This window comes from Somniosus microcephalus, chromosome 12 (genome assembly GCF_052327205.1).
Source record: "Somniosus microcephalus isolate GS21.2 chromosome 12, FLI_Smic_1.0, whole genome shotgun sequence".
NCBI classification, from domain to species: Eukaryota; Metazoa; Chordata; class Chondrichthyes; order Squaliformes; family Somniosidae; genus Somniosus; species Somniosus microcephalus.
Window position 1 is genome coordinate 120,879,222 of NC_140998.1, and position 19,340 is coordinate 120,898,561.

Consider the following 19,340-nt stretch of genomic DNA (forward strand, 5'->3'; position numbering starts at 1 on the left):
TTGCTTTGTATCTGTGCAAACGTTGCATTAATTTCTTCTAAAGACACAGCCTGTGATGCTCATACTTTCTAGATGCTTGTTCAGTGGGTAGCTCATTAATTGGTAGATGGATAGATTTCCCAACAGGTAGTGGAAATGCAGCCATGCAAAATGCAGAACTACATCAACACCGATAGAATTTGCAACAGAAGTTACATTCATTAATTCTGTAATTTCTGTTCCTATTCTACTTCAATAATTGGCGCAGCGCTCCGGCGAAACCGCCCCCAATGACGGTCAGAGTTGCTTATTCGCAAAGATAGAAGATTGCGCGTGGTGTGAAAATAATACTGGCTCCGATTACGAGCTGTTTGTGGGCGGATTAATTTGCCGCGATTCCGAGCTTGCTGGCCAATGATCGCGAGGGGGGTTTGGAGACATCCTTGCTTTTAAATGTGACCGCACGCCTCGGGAAGAATTTGTCCCGCGATTCAGCGGCTCGTTCTATGGAGCCGCCAGCCCCCAGCACTTGTTCTACTCTATAGCGTCCCGGCTGTTGCCTGAAACAGCAGATTGGAGTGAGCCTCACCGCACCGGGACCGCACGGCAGGTGAGTGTGTACTGGGGTTTTTTAGAACGACTATCAGTAAAAATGCTCAATCCATATGTCCAGCTGTTCGTGTCTGAAAGTATTCGGAGGCAGGGTGCTTGTTGCGATAGCTGAACTACGCGCTTGATTTCACTCCCGCTCCCTGTTTGCTTTATATATTTCCCCCTTTCCACAGCTCTCTCTCTCCATACCTTTCACCATTCATTGTCGCTGCGCTGTGTTGGCCCCTGTGGGTGCTGTCTGCGATGGAAGCGGTGGTGTGTGTGTGGGGGGACAGGCCAGTCACCAGTGCTGACCGAGCTCCCCTCAAACCCGACCCCTCGCCATCTGACATGCTGCACAACTGATCTCGGCTTTCCCGCAGCAAGACACTGCACTTAGCGTAAAAAAAAAACCCAATCCATCGAGCCAGGTACCCGACACCCGGCTCTCCCATTCAAACATTTACATCACACAGTAGTCCCCATCGTATGGTTTGATATTTATGTTGACCAATTTGTCTGTTGGGTTGGGGTCACAATGCCGTGGTACTAACCTGTCCAGTTGTATTCTGCAACCGTTCTATTTGCTCCCTCCCTCCCTCTCTCTCTCTGGGCCAATACTGCCTTTCCTCTGTCCCGAGGTCAGCTCTAATCTACAGCCACATCGATATAAACCGCGGGAGCTGACAAAAGCCAATGGTCCGTGTGCTCGGCGCTCTCTTTTCGTGGCTTTCCAACTTCTCTTTCTTTGACATGTCCACTTTATGTTGGTCTTTCAAGAATTCCGCCCGTTACTGCAGCATCTTTCTGCTTTCCATCAACTTACTTTTAATGCAGTTTGAACTCTTCCACCTTTGTCATCTCTGTTATAACTTCCTATTCCTCTCCCTTACATTTTCCCGGTTTCTTGTCCCCTTTTACTCTCCCTTTCTACAGTTTTCCTCGTTTTGTTAATCTCTATCGTATTCGAAACCTTGGTTTTATTCTCCTCATTTTTCCCCCTGCAGTTTTCTCTTCGCTTGTAACGGAGCCTTGCTGTCAGCGTCAGCGGGTTTGCTGTCCGGGGCGGGTCATCAGATAATAGGATGAGGTTTCAAGATGCGGTCAGAATGACTCAAAGGTATCATACGGATGAGTTACTGTGAAGAAGGTCACTTGCTGACGACGTGGTGGATTTGAATGACGTGTTGTACCTTTATGTATGTCTCATGTTGCCATTGAGAGGGGAGGGGAGGGGAGGGAAAGAGGGAAAATCGCAGAGATTGCAGCACGCATCGGGATGTAAAGGAGTCAATGCATGGAGGATGGGAGCGATCAGAGGGAAGGGGACAGCTAACACACAGAGCGAGAGCAATTCTGTTGTCAGAACTCGTGTCATGCACAGACCTGAACGGCTTAGTTTTTCAAAAAAAAAATTGTTTTTTATTAGAACACATTTCTACAGCCGCCCTTCTCTTTAAAGGAGTAATCTTTGAGGTACCGATGCAATTATTTTATTCGTTATCCATTGATCAGCTTTTATTTGTTTATTTTACTTCTGGAGACCTCTGGTGAAGCATTTTGGAAAGTATTGCTCGAATATTAAATTGTGTGCCTCCGCAACAGAAGATGCTGATTACAGAATTTAGAGTAAAACGATTTAATATTCGCATAGTCTCTTCCGATTTACCAGGGCGGCAGCCAAGCCCCCGTCTTTATGTCAAGAACACAAAGCGCTATTGCAGCTGCATCTCAGCATTAATTCACAAGGTCAGTATGGAATACCAGCATGCAGACGTTCAAAGGCAGAGTTAACCATCTCTGGGTTGTTACAGCACAGATTAGGCGATCAGAAGGCTGTGGCTTTGGTCCTTGGCAGCTCAGCAAAAACTTTGCAGGCGTTTTGCCCTCTCTGTAGCCAGAGAGAACAATTCTGGGAGACATTTGGCCTTGCTACAGTAATCTCCAGCTGCCCGCAGTATAATAGCAAAAATGCAACAAATATATGTTTGGCCACTATCTTAAAAATTCTTCAGGTGACCTTTAAACAGTTTGTGCTATAAAAAGGGAAATAGAATGTAGTTTGCCATTGTAAGGTTGACAACTTTTATTCTCACAGTAGTTCAGAAGTATCAAAATGTTGATTCCAATCCAGCTCTGCATTACAAAGCATAAATTATTACCCATAAAGGTTTTAATAAGTGTTTACAACACTAATGTGCTGCAATATGGAATTCATTTGTTAATAATAGTTAACAAAATTGTTGAAATCCCAGCTGTTGTGTTTAATAGCTGTATGAATAACAAAACTGTCAATAGTTTTAACCTAAATCTGTGCTTTGGGAGTTTTCAATTTCCTGGCCAAAGGCCTGCCGGGGAGGAATGTACCTCCTGGTAATATGTTATTTCATAACCATAGGATAATTAAAAAAAACAAAGTTACTAGCCACCAGTGCTTAAATCGTATTATTTATATCAGCCTCTTTAAAGCAATTTGGAAATTCTTGTATTCTTCTGTAGTGGCCACACTTTCAAATCATTTGATGTAGCTTACATGAAATAAAATGTATTTTTAAATGGGTTTACTCTTTAAAAAAAAATTGTGATTATAAAAAAAAATGTAATAAAGACAGTTAAAATGGAATTTCATGAAAGTATGTTTGGACTTCTCCAAGATTGAGTAAGACTTTGATATCCTGAAACTTGGATACACTTGAAATTAACTGGAGCTCCTATTTTATCTACCCTTCAACTTTTCTTAGACTATATATCCCTCTACAGTTAGAAGAAATGGATGCACACTATACCCAGAGACTGAATTTCATCTCATAATTCTGTCAAATCCTGGGTTTCATTTTGTAAGTCTGTTTTCCAAAGTTGAAAGGACACTGACATTTTTCATTTAATGAAAAAAGGGAATTTCTCTACTTATATTATAATCAACAATCTAACAAAATCAAATCAGCAATCACATTTCAAAGCCATGCCATAATTTCCTAATTTTTGGTCAGAGGAATTTCACTTCCCCCTTTTCCAATCTATTGCACTACTGTTCCCTCTATTGAGTAATTTGAAGAATCTGTAGCTATAAAATTCCATCAGAATGAGTTTTAAAAAAATCATCATTTACTTTTGCTGCAGATCTACGCACATTCTTGAACAATGCTTACACCCCACTCATCTTATAAGTATAGCCTGGAAATTACTGTGAGCAATTTTACTAGAAGGCGGCGGCATAACACACTCATATCAGATTCCTCTTCCTTCTACTTTGGTAGGACTATTAACTAATTTATTTCAGATGGATTAATATTATTGTTAAACTATGAAGAGAGGAATTTGCTACTAATGTGTTAAGAATTTATGTAGTATCATTAATAACATTAATTTCTAGCCTTACACGTTAGAATGTTTGGGGCATCATTATTATGCATAGTTATATTTACAATATTAAAGATACTATTGATAAAATATGATTAGTACTATTCATATCAATAGATCATGATTCTGTAATATTAATGTAATGCACAGTTGGACTCGAACATGTTATAATTTATTATACCTAATGTGTGGTGAATAGTTCTTTGCAATATAGTACCTTGTTATTCTCTTCTGCGAGCCACACAAACCCACTAACCTCTATTAGAGCACACTGCAAAAAGCTGTCAGCCTGTTTTAATTTATTTTATTTTGAAGTTATATTAAAACATCACACATGTTATAAAAAACAATGTGTGGGGGCAGTTTGAAACACTTGTGGTTACATTGACATTTATTGACCACTCAAACTTCATTCTCATGGTTTCTAATGGTTTATCATTTTAACCTTTTGGCTTTGTAATTCAATTCTAGGTGTCCATTATTTTACATACACAATATAAAGGATGAGTGCTATTACAGGTCTACTATATGAACCAAGTGTTTTGGTATTTTTAGCTTTGAAAAGCAATCATTTAAGGGAAACCTCTAGGTCTGACCACTGAGGATGCCAGACATATGGTTATGTTTACATCTATTGTTTTACTTGACTGAAGATTAGACTTGGCCAGGACAGTGAAGTTTAAAGTTATTTTCTTGGTACCATCTGTTAAAAAACAATTCTCAGTTCTGCCACTATCCAAGCACTTCACATAGTGAAAGACATCTGGAATGCAGTGTCTTGTCATGTCGGCAAATGTATTTGTATATTGTCACATAATTCAGAATCAAAATATAGTGGATTACACAAGATTGACTAAAATACCACTGCAACTGAAATACTGGAGGATTTCGGGGATAGATTTATGTCAGGGCTGCTCATTTTCTCATCCTAAACTAATTTCAGCAAGGGCTCCTTCAACAGGCGTTAAGCTCCTTGCATTTGTAAATGAGGGGCCTAACGCCTCTTAAGTGGCTGTCTAAAAAATGGGCTACTGAATTTAGCAGTGGGCCAGATCCAATTTCAATTTCAATTTCAATTTTATTGGTCACATAACTAAATACAAGAAGTGTAATCTAGTCAGTGAAATGCTTTTTTCTTGATGAGCCGAGAGCACCAAGCAGCAAGAACACTGAGCTGCCTGGTATGCACGGAGCTCGCAAGGACGGCAGCCATCTTCATCGGCGCCATCACAAAAAAACACATACCGACATATACACGTATACATACTTTAAATATAAATAAAGCAGACATAAAATAAATAAAAGACATAAAAAAGACAGCACATAAAATGAACAAGCAATAATGTAAAAAAAGTAATTTCTACAGTAATTACATTGATATTTCTACCCAGGCTTTTAGAATAATCTCTGGCTACAGGGTGGCCGCACTGGGAGAGCATCGTGAGGAACTCACAACTTATAATTAAATAAATTAAATTAATTAATTAATAAATTAACCCCACACAGATCGGGTGCAGGCGGTCTCGCTGTTAAAGTGGTATGTGTTGCACCCATTTTACACCCAAAAAACAGGTGCAACGCATACAAATTTCTACCCCACAGTTTTTAATAAGTGGCATCAGAGAGTAACACAATTATTCTTTGAACCATCTTACAATGGAATAGCATTTGGCCTCCTTAATGAAGTCATACTTAATAAACTCATTCACTTGCAACAGTAATTGAGGATGATCATTTCATTATTAACTGCCAGTGGGATATAGTCTTTAGTCACTTCAAAGAGCAATAAAGGAAGAGCTTATCTCCTTTTCACATTAACAATGTTTCTCCCCTCCCAACTTGTAGATTTTTTTTCTTCTCACACAATGCACCATTCCCTGGCTAACAGGGTGAGCAGATAGTTTGCTCCAAAGACTCTGCAATTGCTATTCAGGAGCTTTCCACTAGGAGGTGTGGATGAGCAGCTCTGAAGATTGAGAGGGAAAGTCAGAGGACCAATGTAGAGAGTCAACTTGTCTCCGCTTGGTAACTCATGATGTGCATTATGGCAGGAACTCACACAGTGGGGAATGGCACATGTGAACCCATAATTGTAGGGATTCTCCTATTTATATGGGCAGGAAAATGGTAAATCCTATTAATGCACAAAGATTTGCCCAGTTTCAAAATGTTTCCTAGGATTCCCAGAGAAGATGGGCAGCCGTAATTATTATTTACTTGTACATGTGCAGAAGAGGTCTTGAAGGCAGAGAGAAAGAAAAAGAAATGGAAGCAGTGAGAAAACAAAGTGACGAGAAAACAGTAGCAAAGGGAAAAGAGCAGTAAAAAGAGAGAAAATCAAAACAGAGAGAAACACAAAGAAATAAAAGCAGATAGATGAAAAGAACAAATCAAAGACAAGTGAAAAGTAAAGAAAGGTAAATGCAATATATAACAAACTTTTATTATGTAACACATTTCCTTGATTTTCTTGTATGCATATAACTTGAGATTTTTAGTGTCCAGTTTCCATGTTTCTCATTGCATTGTCACTTTTATTGACATAAATATATTACAAAAATGCACGATCTATAGAATTACTTTGCTGCTGATTGGCAGCAGATGATTTTCTGGTACAGCACACGGAAACATCAAAAGGTGGCACCACGAAACTATGTTACAAAATTAAGGGCATGCACTAATAATTGTAGCTAAGGAATAAAAATATATATTGAGTCTATACTTTTTCTTTCATGAGTACTAAATTATTAGAATATGAAATAATTAAAGGCTATGGCCTGGAATTTGCAGTCAGCAGCAAAATAAAGATGGACAAACTTATTTTTTTTTAAAGTTTCTTAAAAATCTTAAATTTTATTAAAATGAACAAATTTCACATGGCACAAAATTAAAATTAGTTTTTCAGGCCCTTAACCCATGTATAACAGTCAATACGCTGTTAAAACCCTAGTTACACCTAATCCCTTTGAGTCTAACTTTTAGTGGGGAATTTCACAGCGGTATTATTGTGGAAGAGCCGAAGTTTTCATCAGTTTCAATGATTTACGAGATTTCATTGATTGCCGGCTCTGTTGTGGGGTGGGGGAGCAGCACAGCGCAGCCAGTTTTGGAGCTGTCATCGACAGACCGCAACTTTGGGATTTCAGGGCGCATGCACCAAATCCCGAAGTTGCAGTCAGTTTCAAAGGTGGAATGATGGAGGACACTGCCTGTTCGCCACGAATTCTGGGCCGACTTCTATTAATGTGTAATAGGGCAGCAAACAAAGGGAAATTAATAGAGAGATGAGTGGAGTTTTGAAAAGCAAATGTTTATTACTGTTTGTTTTGGAGATTAAATAATACTTGGTCAGATGCCAATATCCCGATTGACTGTATACCTAAATGTCAAAAATGACTAATCAACTGTCTAATTCTGTCAGTAGCTTCAGGCTACTGTTTTAATTAGTTTTAATACTCATCATTATCTGCTAATTCAGTATTTTAATATGATTGCCCTTAATGGAAGTTACACATCTGATTGTTAGAATTGGTTGGCTGTAGATCAGCCAGCCTAATACCTTCAACTACTGTTTACTTAATGAGCAATATTTTCCCCTTTGCCAACCAGCAATTTAAGAAATGTTTTTGTTTAAGCAGGCAATTTCTGAGCAGCCCAGCAGTGTACAGATTGTGCTGTACCAAGGAACTGCATAACACATGTTTTCAGCCAAGATTCCTTCCACAATTTCCCAATCATAGTTGCATCATAAGGGCAGCTAACAAGCAAAAGCTTGGCATTTCCCCAGGGTGATGGGGGGGGGGGGGGGGAAATGAGAGAGCAAGTCATTCTATTCTAATTGCAGACCTCCTAGTGACCAGTTGCAGTGCTTATTGGCAGAAGCCTAGGAACATGCTACCTGTCAACAATGGGTGTTGTGGGCAAGTCTAAAGATGGGGAGAAAAATAAATATGAAATGGGGTTTCCATTGCCCCTTTTGCAATGTAAGCTAACAGATCTACCTGCTGATTTTATTTGTTATTTATAATTGTAATCGGCAATTATACCCTAAGACAACAAATGTCAGTGGTTGACTGCAGAGTGTAACTACTTCATAATTCTTCTATGGCATGTGCACTGTGAGAATTTTAGCCTTTTGATTTCAACCAATAAATTCAAGAGCAAACTTGGGACAGAACTTTCAACTCCAGCAGGGGTATAAAACGGGTGGTAGCTGATCAATGAGAAGGATAAACGAGCAATTTATATAATGGCAGCTGATCCGCTACCACCTGTTTTACGTTTGCCCCCTGAGTTGGAAGTTCCACCCTTGAATGTCAGAATAAATACATCTCTTTTGTGATCTAAATTGAAATGAAACAAATCCTTTTGTTTTGGCTTTTTATTTGTGAATTTTGTGCTCAACAAGGTGAGCAATTTCAGAAACCCATTGTCAGTATCCAGCACTCTCAGCTCAGGCCAGAAACAGTTAGATGCAGGGTAGACCTCCTTCTACTTTGCTTCAACAGCATGCTCCTAACTTGAAAGAGCCTCCCAGACTATATTTGCATTTCCCACTCAGTTATCCTGTGACCTCTCTGAGTGAGATTAGTGCTAAATATGGATGTTTTTGTGCTTTGGGCCCATGCCCAAACTTGTTCTACATAAGACTCTTACAGCCAGCAGACAAAGAAAACTTCTACCACATCAATCTGGGCTGGATTTGAACTCAGATCCAAAAGATGAAAGGTCAATATTAACCCACTGCATTACTCAGTTCCTAGAAGGACTTTTTCTGATTTTAAGGTTATGTCCCCTTGTTCTGGATTCTCCCACCAGAGGCAATAGTTTCTCTCTATCCACCCTATCAAATCCTTTAACATCTTAAACACCTCAATTAGATCACCCCTTAATCTTCTATATTCAATCATTCTGGTGAAGCCAACTCATTATGCTTCCAATTCAGCACTCATTGACAACTTCATTCAGAGAGGCCATGGGAATGATTGGTATCAGAGGTGGAAGTATGCACGAGTATATTTGGGATGCTCTTGAGGTTGAGGCTGAGTAAAGAGAGCTTTGCTCTGCATTTGGTTATGCTATTCCTGATCAGAGTGTGGCCTATTGATGACAAAATTGTTTCACTCTTTAAGACTGACAACTTTTGCCTTTTTGGGTGTGACATTTACCCATGTAAAAAATGGGAGAAATTTCCATCAGTACTCATTCCCTTAAAAAACCCCCCATTGATATGGCAATAAGGGTAATAGGCCCAAGGAGGCAGCTCATTTAAGCAGATAGCAAAATATTGCGGATGCTGGAAATCCGAAATAACAACAGAAAATGCAGGAAAAACTCAGCAAGCCAGGCAACATCTGTGGAGAGAGAAATAGAGTCAACGTTTCAGGTCGAAACCGAAGGTCTTGACGAAGGGTTTTGACCTGAAACGTTGACTCTATTTCTCTCTCCACGGATGTTGCCTGGCCTGCTGAGTTTTTCCAGCATTTTCTGTTGTTAGCTCATTTAAGCAACTGGCTTAAAATGAAGTAACTCTTTGTAATCTAGGACTGGTAGACAAACCGTTGATATCATTTTCTACTAACATTGATACTTGCCCACTGGAGCTGGTGACCTTTCATGTGCAATGTCACTTTCAATCTTTAAGCACTGAATGAAAAGCTAATAATCAAAAGGGTTTTAAATAGGTTAAGGATTTACAATCTTTAGCAAACTAAAAGGCTGTACGACATGTCAGAAGTCAGAAAATATATTTCAATATATTATCCTGCAGTTGCTTGCATAGGAAGGTGTAATGTGGACTGGCAATACTCTCCACTCAGAGTCATTGTATAGGCCCAGTTGAAACGATGTGTAATTGAAAACAATAAGTAGTTCAAGAGGGTAATAAATTTCTTTCTAACACATCTGGAATGTGTCTCCCATTGAAATCAATCGGAGCACAAGGGGGCAATAAATACATGCACTGCCCGAGGCAATACATGTTTTGCACACGTAGGTCTCTCCAATCGTGTTCAATGGTAACATTTTCTTACAAATTCCATTCACCGATTCATATGATCTCTGAATAAAATAATGTCATGAATTCAAGCCATATATCTTGAGCTACTCCACAGTGAGAAACTATAGCTTGCGTTCGAAACAAGTACTGTTTCACTTCATTGTAAAGGAAGCAATACAAACTTTTTCTTAAAATATTTAAGAAAATTACCCAATTACTGCAAATAGAATGACACAATCCAATCTACATCTTGGTATCAATAATCTTTAAATGACTGTAGTGGTGATGTTTCTGTAATTTTTAATGCCATAATAACTGGAATCTCTCTGCTTCTGTTTTCTTCCCCTCCTCCCAACTAAAATTAGTATCTTTGAATCTTTGGCCAGGAAAGGTGGGACCTTTCAGCACATGGAATCTTCATGGGTACCTAACTCCATGGAAGGTACAGAAGGGAATTAGGGAGCTAATTTTCCTTCCCTCCCACAGATGAATCGGCAAAGACTAGTAAAAGTCATCCCCCAGGGAAAAAAGAACTGTAAATCACAATTCCAACTGGGATCGTCTGAGCATGAGTTATCACTCTAGTGGCATAGTGAACAATGCTTTGAAGCTTTTGAAAAATAGTTTTAATCCTGAAAGTTGCATAATGTTTAAAATGTTAATTTTACTATAAGAATATTTATGAACTTGTTTCTTAAGAACTTTTGAAACAAATAACGCATTTTTGCATCATGTGATGTTTTGGATCAGACTGAACATGACTGATGTCAGGAAGCACTTCTTCATTCAAAGAATGATCAATACATGGAATGGCCATCCAGTTAGGGAAGTGGAGGCAAAACCTCTGGAACTGTGCAAGATGCAATTAGATGCTTGAGCAGGGGGTGGAGACGATAGGCTTCTATGGAAAGATGAGGTTGATTTTCCAAACAGACTACCTTATCTATATTTATCTTTATGACATGTTCTGTTTTGTATAGAATCAGCCATCTGTTATGTGGGAGCTGTTTTTCCAGGGCATAATTGACAGTTTTCACATAGGACAAAGAATGAATAACCTTTAAATAGTAAAGGGTTCCTAAATATGTTGATTGTGTCAAACATAATGCCAGTAATGCAAATATTTGTTACTGCTATTCCTGTTTTTTTTCTATATTTATCGGCAGTCCAGGAGCTGATGTCAATTTTAAAGTTATTGCCTTGTGTTCATTCTAGGACTATGACAAATTGTCAAAGGGTAATTATGTACTCAATCATCAAGTTTATGTTTGTCCCCAGTGGAATTTTGGGTTGTAACCTTTCCGTTAGTTCAGAAAGTAAACATCCAAATTTAAATATAATTAAACTGAATTATAATATTAGTACTCCAGAGTTTTATCCAGCAACATTACAGAAATAGACCACTTGTTGGTGCTTCAGTTTTAAGTGCCTCTTTTCCAAAAGGAAACACAAGATTCTCATTCTTTTTATGCCAGGTTGCCATGAAAATCAAAAACAGATTAGTTATCAAAAACAATATGACCAATTGTAGTTGTGTCTTTAAAATAAAATTTCAAGCACATTTTACATTCTATTGACTTCATCGTTTTAGCCCAGTTTAACCCTAAATAATTGGTTTTATCATAACATTTCATGTTCCCAGATACTGCAGGTCATCAATTAGTCATTCACACTTCTCTACCTACACCTGGTGGAAGGGACAGGACTGGTTTAGGAGAACTTAACATTCAACCAGGCTGGGGATTACGGCCTCCACCATTGATTCAGCAGATGGATTCCTCCTTAGCTTGTGCATCAGCCCAGTGTTACTGGGTACACACAGCATCTTCAGTCATTCCATCTCTCTAGCTAACTTAGCTCTTCCCCATATAAAATGCCAGTTAGGGATTGATCTTCATTGCTGTGCAGTAATACTGTTGACAGACTTTTCAGATCTCAGTTCCTCTGAGACATTACGATGGACATGATAATTATGAAAACTCACCATTTGAAGTTATTGTCAGGAGTGCTGTAGATACAACAAAATATTCAATTCAAAGTAAGGGGCCTCTGGCAGCTCAGACATCAACCTGCCTAACAATTGGATTGTTTGAAATAAATCTTGGCCTGTTTCTTCATCTCTTCGTACGATACAGCCAACAAAACAAGTTCCAGCAGTCAGCATTAAATCAGCCTGCCTTGGTAAATGGTAAGTATGACAAACTTTAAATAATAAAAGGCAAATAAATTTTAGGTCCAATTAACTTGTTTGCTATTAAAAGAATGTTTATTGTAAATTTGATAAGTTTTTCAATTTTTGTATTTGCAGTAATTTCTTTCAATTATGCTGGCTGTATTAAAAGTAATGGGCTTCACTAGTAGGTCAAAGGATGTGTTCTGGTGATAATAGAGATCAAACATGCCTTGGAAACAGGTTCTCCAGCCCACCAGGCACATTCCTTTGATAGAAGCTATGCAGTTTGCCCTACCATGGACTCTACCCAACCCACTCAATGGCCAGAATTTTCCCTAACTGGGTGAGTTTGGTGTGGGCAGCCGCCATGGCTGGTCGTGACCCCGCTGCTGGCTCCATCCCACTCCACAGAATGACTTTACGTTAATGGGGCCTATTAAGCCTGCCCTGCACGTTACCTGGCCCAATTAACTGGTGCGGGTCTGGTGACGCCATCGATGACACGTTTTCAGCTGGGATATTTAAAGGAGCCATGGCCACATTTCATTTGAAGGTTCATCTAGGAGTGTGCAGGCAGCACACTGGAGGATTTGATTGCTCCAAACCGTTGGAGAGATGGCTGCACAGAGGCAGAGGGCTGCACCCAGGTTCTCTGATAACTCACTCCATATGCTTGTGGAGGGAGTCAGAGGATGCAGACCAAAGGAGCCTGGCTCCAAATATCAGGGGAGGTGAATAGCAGGGATGTCATCAGGAGGACCTTGGTGCAGTGCCGCAAACCCTTCAACAATCTCGTTCGATCAGGAAAGGTGAGTACTGTACATAGCCACACTCGCCTTCATCCTGCTGTGCCTGTCATCACATCCCCATCACTCAGTCTTCCCAACCCTACTCCTGTACATCATTACTCACACTAACATACCTTGCACGTCCACCCATCCCTCTCTATCTACATTATCACATCCCCATCTGATCTGACTATCCACCCTTCACACTCACCCTCATCCTAGTGCAATCATGCCAACTAAAAATATTGCCACCCCACTCCATCATAGTCTCCCTCCCATCCATTCCTTACACTCATTCCATCACTCTCACTCAACCTTCTCTTCTTTCCCTCCTTGCAGGAGAAGAGAGCCCACAATAAGAGGGAGAGGGAGAGAACTGGTGGTGAACCTCCATCAATGGCCACCTTGAACACAGCAGAGGAGGCTGCGTTAGAGTTGGCGGGAGTTGCCGAGCACCTGGAGGTGGAAGACGAGAGAGGGGGACATCTCAGCAATCTGGTGACAGAATTACATCTCATACAGCCATACGGCATACATCAGTCACTCATATGGGGACTGATGTCAGCAGCCATTGAATGGTCATTGTGTGTAATGGTTTCTGTACCCTCTTGACTCTCCCACAGGTCCATCAAGAGCCCCCACCCACTGTCCTGGCGCAAGAGCAAGATGACTCTTCAGAGGAGCCTCCAGCCTCTGAGGGTGCACTGACACCAGCCATAAGCGCACCCAGCACCAGCGCAGATACTCACACCTTAGTGGATCCCATGCGAGGTAGAGTAGTGTTATCACCTGGTGTGTCACAAATCACAACCGAGCAAGAGCCGATGGTGGAGACAGGGACAGCAGTGGAGACTCCTCACCGGAGGGCGCAGGACACACCCAGCTCTGCTCAGCTGCGTGCAGACACTGAGCCTCGGGTGCCATCCAGAAAGAGGATAACCCTGGAGCTGCAGGAAGAAGTGCAGGGGGCTCTGACAGGTTTTGCTAGCGCAATGACTGCCAGTGTTCAGAAAATGAAGGGGTCCATCTCCAACATGAGCACCACCGTGTTGTAGGTGATGGTGACTGTATGTGCCACTCAGAGGAGCACATGGAATCTATGGAGAATAGATGGCTATCTATGGAGAATAGATGGCCATCTATGAATAGATGGCTATCTATGGAGAATACATGGCAGAGGCTCATAGACCTCCTCTTTAGGAGGGATGTAAACATACACTTGGGTCCTCATGGCCCCACTGATGTGCAGCAAGGTGCTCTCCAGCTCCTTGCTAGCAGGGAAGTGCGGGTGGCCCATGAGAGGGATGACGGTGAGAGGGGACATGGAAGTGTGGGCTCCTCTCAAAGCGCTTACACTTCTCCCCCATTGCCACCCCCACAGTCCGAACCCCTGATGCCTCCTCGGATAGCGATGTCCAATCTGCCCCTGCACAGTTGCAGGAGGAGCTGTCTTTGGCGGGGCCATCACAGGCTCCAAAACCCAGGGGATGACCGCCAAAAGTGTCTACGCAGTCGCAGCAGGGAAGTGAAGAGGCTGCCTCAACCTCTGCTGAAGCCACAGGGGTTGCACCTCGTAGAAGCACGTGTAAGAAAAAGATGCCATACAAGTAGATTTACAAGGCTAGTCACTTGGGTGTTATATTTAATGTTAATGTGAAGTTTCAGTTTATTTAATGTGAACCATAAATTTCTTTTATTTCAAAACTTTCCGGTCTTGGACAAATTTGTGTGCACCATTGGAAGTGGCTTTGTGAGTTGGAGTGAAGGGTCAGACATAACGTTACCGCCACCAACGGTGGTGACTGTGAAAGGAATGGTGTGGCTGTGGGGTGTTGCCAACCTGGCAAAGCAAGTGGCAGCCATATGGGTGGACTACGTAAAGTTAAGTCAATCTTGCTATGGTGAGGCCATCCCCGGCCTCCCGGGCAGTAATGTGCTCATGTGCTGGTACCATCTGCACCGCAGGTTCCTCCAGCTCCTCCTCCTCCTCGTCTTCCAGCTGATGCTCCCCCTGCTCCTCCTCTGAAGAGGCTGTGCGCTGAGTGCCTTGCTCCTCATGCAGCACTAATCCTCACTGCTTCACTGTGTTGTGCAGGGTGCAGCAGACCATGATGATTCTGGAGACCCTGGCTGGTGCGTACTGAAGGGCTCCTCCAGATCTGTCAAGGCATCTGAATCAGCATTTTCACCATGCCTATTGTCTGCTGTATGACACATCTGGTGGAGATATGGCCTCAGTACTTGGCCTCCTCAAGGGTGGCATGAGCCACATCTTCAGTGGATAGCCCTTGTCTCCTAACAGCCAGCCAGAAAGACTGTTTGGAGCAGCGAAGAGCTGAGGGAGGGTGGACTGGTGCAGGATGCCAGGGAATTTGGCATACACATGCATGATGGTCGTCCTATGGTTGCAGACCAGCTGCACATTGAGGGAGTGGAAGCCTTTGCGGTTGACAAAGACTCCTGGGTGATGATGGGGTGCCCTGATGGCTACGTGTGCAATCGATTACTCCCTGCACCCATGGGAAGCCAGCCAGAATGGCAAAACTGAGCGCCCACTCATTAACACCGGTTTCATCAGTGGCAAAGTTGATATCATTGGCTGACATGTCAAAGAAGGCATTGGTGACCTGTGTGATGCATCTGTGGGTGGCCGACTGCGAGATGCCGCAAATGTCTGCTGCAGATCTCTGGAAGGGGCCTGAGGCGAAGAAGTTGAGGGTGCAGCTAACTTTGACAGCCACTGGTAAGGCATGTCCACCCACTTCTCTGGGCTGCAGGTCCTCCTCCAGCAATGTGCAAATGTCTGCAATGACCTGACATGATAGCCTGAGCCTCCTTTGGCACTGCTGCTCAGTCATGTTGAGGAAGCTCATCCTCTGCCTCTATACCTTGTGGGGGTATTGCCTCCGGCGTGGTGCAGCCCTGTGCTGATGCCCTCTGTCCTGTGGAGCATCAGGGTGATGAGGAGAATGTTGTTGGTGCTGCTGGTGGTGGGGCTCATCATGGTACAATTCCGAGGACCAAGGTGAGACAGTATAAGTGGCACCCATGTTAATGTAATAGAAGGTAGGTCAAGTAGAGTTGACAGAAGCAATCTGTCAATGGTGAGAGAGGTTCTTCCAATGAGCTGAGACTGGATGGAGACTTTGCTGGAAAGACTCGCAGCCTGCAGAAAGCTCAATCTGTGCTGGGAATGTAGTCAGCAACAGCTTCTGCCTGAGGAAAGTGATCAACTGGCAGGTCGAGGTTTTAAACTACATTTGATGCTGTCAACTAATCAGCTGGATCAAAGACCACTCAACTCCCGCCTCAGGTTGACAGACATGGTTCCTGAGCTGCGTGAATCCTGAGGCCATGCAGGGAAATTTAAAATGTAGGGGGAAAAAGGCTCCCAAGGCCACGATTTTCCGAGTGGAGACGGGTTGGAGTCGGGTGGTTCCAGTTCCGCTGCTGGTTTAATCCACTCTGCATTAAGTATTTTGCCTTAACTGGGCTTATTTAGCCTGTCGCGCGCGTTGCCCGGCCCAATCAATGGGTTCGGGTCTGCTGCTCGCTTCTGCTGACGTCTTCCTTTCAGCTGCATTTAAGGGGTCCATGCAGCCTTGTGGTTTTTCCTTCATTTTCTGATGCTTTTCAATGTGGCAGATAGAGAGATGAGTGGGTCAAGATCAAAGGCCTCTCCACGATTTGATGATGACTCCCTCCATGCTCTTGTGGAGGGAGTGAGAGGGCGCCAAGAGGTACTGTTCCCCTCAAATGGACGGAGGAAGCCTCCTCAGCAAACCAAGGCAGCCTGGCTGCAAATTGCTGAGGAGGTGAGTGCCAGGTCTTTCTGCTCACGCACCTGGGTTCAATGCAGGAAAAGGTTCAATGATCTACTCCGCTCAGCAAAAGTGAGTATAACATCACACTCTGCTTCCCATCTCATCACCAGCACTCTGTATTGTCAACCTAATCCTGCACATCCCAACTTACCCTTACATCCCTTGCACCCTTAACCATCCCTCTCTTTCTATGTACAGAATCACTTCACTATTCTACTATGCACCCCTCACATTCGCTCTCACTGTTATGCAATGTCAACAACTAACAACACAGGGAGGGCCCTTGGTATTGGCACCTCACTCCATCTTTGTCTCCCTCTAAGCATCTATGCTATCGATTCTCTACACTCACTCCAACATTCTCGCTCAAACTCCACTTGTGTCCCTCTTTGCAGGAAATGAGAGCCCACAATAAGAGGGAGAGGGGCAGGACAGGATGAGGGCCACCTTCGATTGACCACCGCTGAGGAGGCTGCTCTCGACATCGTCGGAGGTGCTGAGGATCTGGAAGTGGGGGACGGAGAGACAGGCGCAGTAGAGCAAGCTGGTGACAGAATAGATTTGCAACCCTCTCATTTAGATTGCATGAGTGACTGATATGGCATCTGATGTTCATACAGATTGAGTTCTGATCATTTGCACAATGGGGATGTGTCTGCTACGTTAATATCACATGTCTAACTCATGCCTTTACTCCCCCACAGGACCATCGAGTGCCCCCCTCCACACTGTCGAAGAGGAAGAGCTGGAAGACTCCTCAGAGGAAGCTGCAACCTCTGAGGGTGCTGCGTCAGCAGAATTGAGCGCACCCAGCACCAGCGCAGAGACGCACACCTCGGTGGGTCATTCGCGAGATAGAGTAGTGTCGTCACCTGGTGTATCACAGCTCACAAGAAACATCAGCAGATGGTGGAGACAGGGACAGCAGTGGAGAGTCCTCGTCGGAGGCCGCAGGACGCTCCTAGCTCTGCTCAGTTGCATGTGGACCCTGTGCCTCTGGGGCCATCCAGAAAGGGAGCGGTGCTGGAACTTCAGGAACAAGTGCAGGAGTCTCTGACAGGGTTTGCAACCACTGTAACTGCGAGTGTGTAGAGAATGGAGGAGTCCATCTTAAATATAAGCAATGACGTGGTGCACTCAATGGCGAATGTAGGTGCCGCCATGGAGAGGGTGGCAACCTCCATGGAGGAGATATGTTGCCAGGCTCAGGAGAACATGGTGACTCTTCTAAATAGATGGTCTGCTATGGTGATAGATGGGCATCTATTGAGAAGAGGAACCATAGGTACATGGACATCCCCATAATGAGGACTGTCAGTACAGAGATGGGTCCTCATGGCCCCACTGATGTGTAGCAAGGTGCTCTCCAGCTACTTGCTAGAAGTGAAGTATGGGTGACCCATGAGAGGGGTGTTAGTGGTTGACAACAAGGAAGTGTGGGCTCTTCTCCAAGCACTCACACTCCCATGCCATTGCGGAGCCCTTGGTCAGAGCCCGCGATTCCTCACCCAACTGAGATGGCTATCGCAGCCCTTGCACAGCCAAAGGAGGAGCAGACTGTTGCCGAGCCCCACCAGGCTCCCAAACCCAGAAGACGCCCATCAAAGGCGTTGAAGCAGGCGCAGCATGGAAGTGAGCAAGCTGCCTCAACATCTGCTGATGCCACAGGGGAAGCACCACGTAGAAGCATGAGTAAGAGAAAGTTAACACACAAATAGTCACAAGGGTAGTCACTCGGGTGTTTTGATATAAAACAAAGTGATTATTACAATTGAAGTAATGATGAAAATCAAGAGATGCAATGGCAAAACTTCAGTTGGCCTATGTGTGCTCAGAAATGGAAGTGTCACAGTGAAGGATGAGGATGCCTTTCATCTGTAATGATGGTGCTGAGAGTGATAGAAAGCCACATTTTATTGTACAGATGCTCTGTGGTGTGTTAAGAAGTTCAGCCACACACTCATTTCCATGTGCCAGCCACATGTGTTGGCTACATAAACTTACGCGAATCCGGCATGGATTAGTGTATACCTTGCCTCACGGCCATCAATGTGCTTGTGTGCTCGTGAAACTGGCACATGCGCCTCCACAAGGTCTTCCTCATCTGCATCCTCCTCCTCCTCTGAGGAGGAGGAGGCTGTGCACTGAGCCACTTGTTCCTCAGGCAGCGGTAAGCCACGCTGCTGTGCGATGTTGTGCAGTGCACAGCAGGCCACGATGATTCTGGAGACAACAACAGAAAATGTTGGAAACACTCAGCAGGCCAGGCAGCATCTGTGGAGAGAGAAACAGAGTTAACATTTTCCTGGCTCGTGAGTACTGTAGGGCTCCACCAGATCTGTCGAGGCATCTGAATCGCATTTTGAGCAAGCCGATGGTTTGCTCGATGATGCTTCTGGTGGAAATGTGGCTCACATTATAGCGCTCCTCAGCTTCGTTTGATGTCTCCGAGTAGCCATCTGGAAAGTTGGATTGGCGGATTGAACAGCTGAGGCACAGTAGACTGCCGCAGGATGAACGAGTCATGGTAACTGCCAGGGAATTTGGGGCAAACATGCATAATGTTCTTCCTGTGGTTACACACGAGCTGGATGTTAAGGGAGTGGAAACCCTTGCAGTTGACAAAT

The 19,340-nt window shown here is 43.4% G+C and overlaps 1 protein-coding gene across 1 annotated transcript in view; it reads left to right on the forward strand.

The window, feature by feature from the left end:
* The first annotated feature begins 288 nt into the window (after positions 1-288).
* The window catches only part of LOC147109491 (gremlin-1-like), a 31,268-nt gene continuing 12,216 nt past the window's right edge, over positions 289-19,340 (forward strand). The window contains exons 1-2 of the mRNA XM_086003483.1: positions 289-589; positions 1,578-1,690. Of these exons, the coding sequence (XP_085859609.1) occupies positions 1,656-1,690 (35 nt within the window). The 5' untranslated portion in view covers positions 289-589; positions 1,578-1,655. The remainder of the gene's footprint in view (positions 590-1,577; positions 1,691-19,340) is intronic.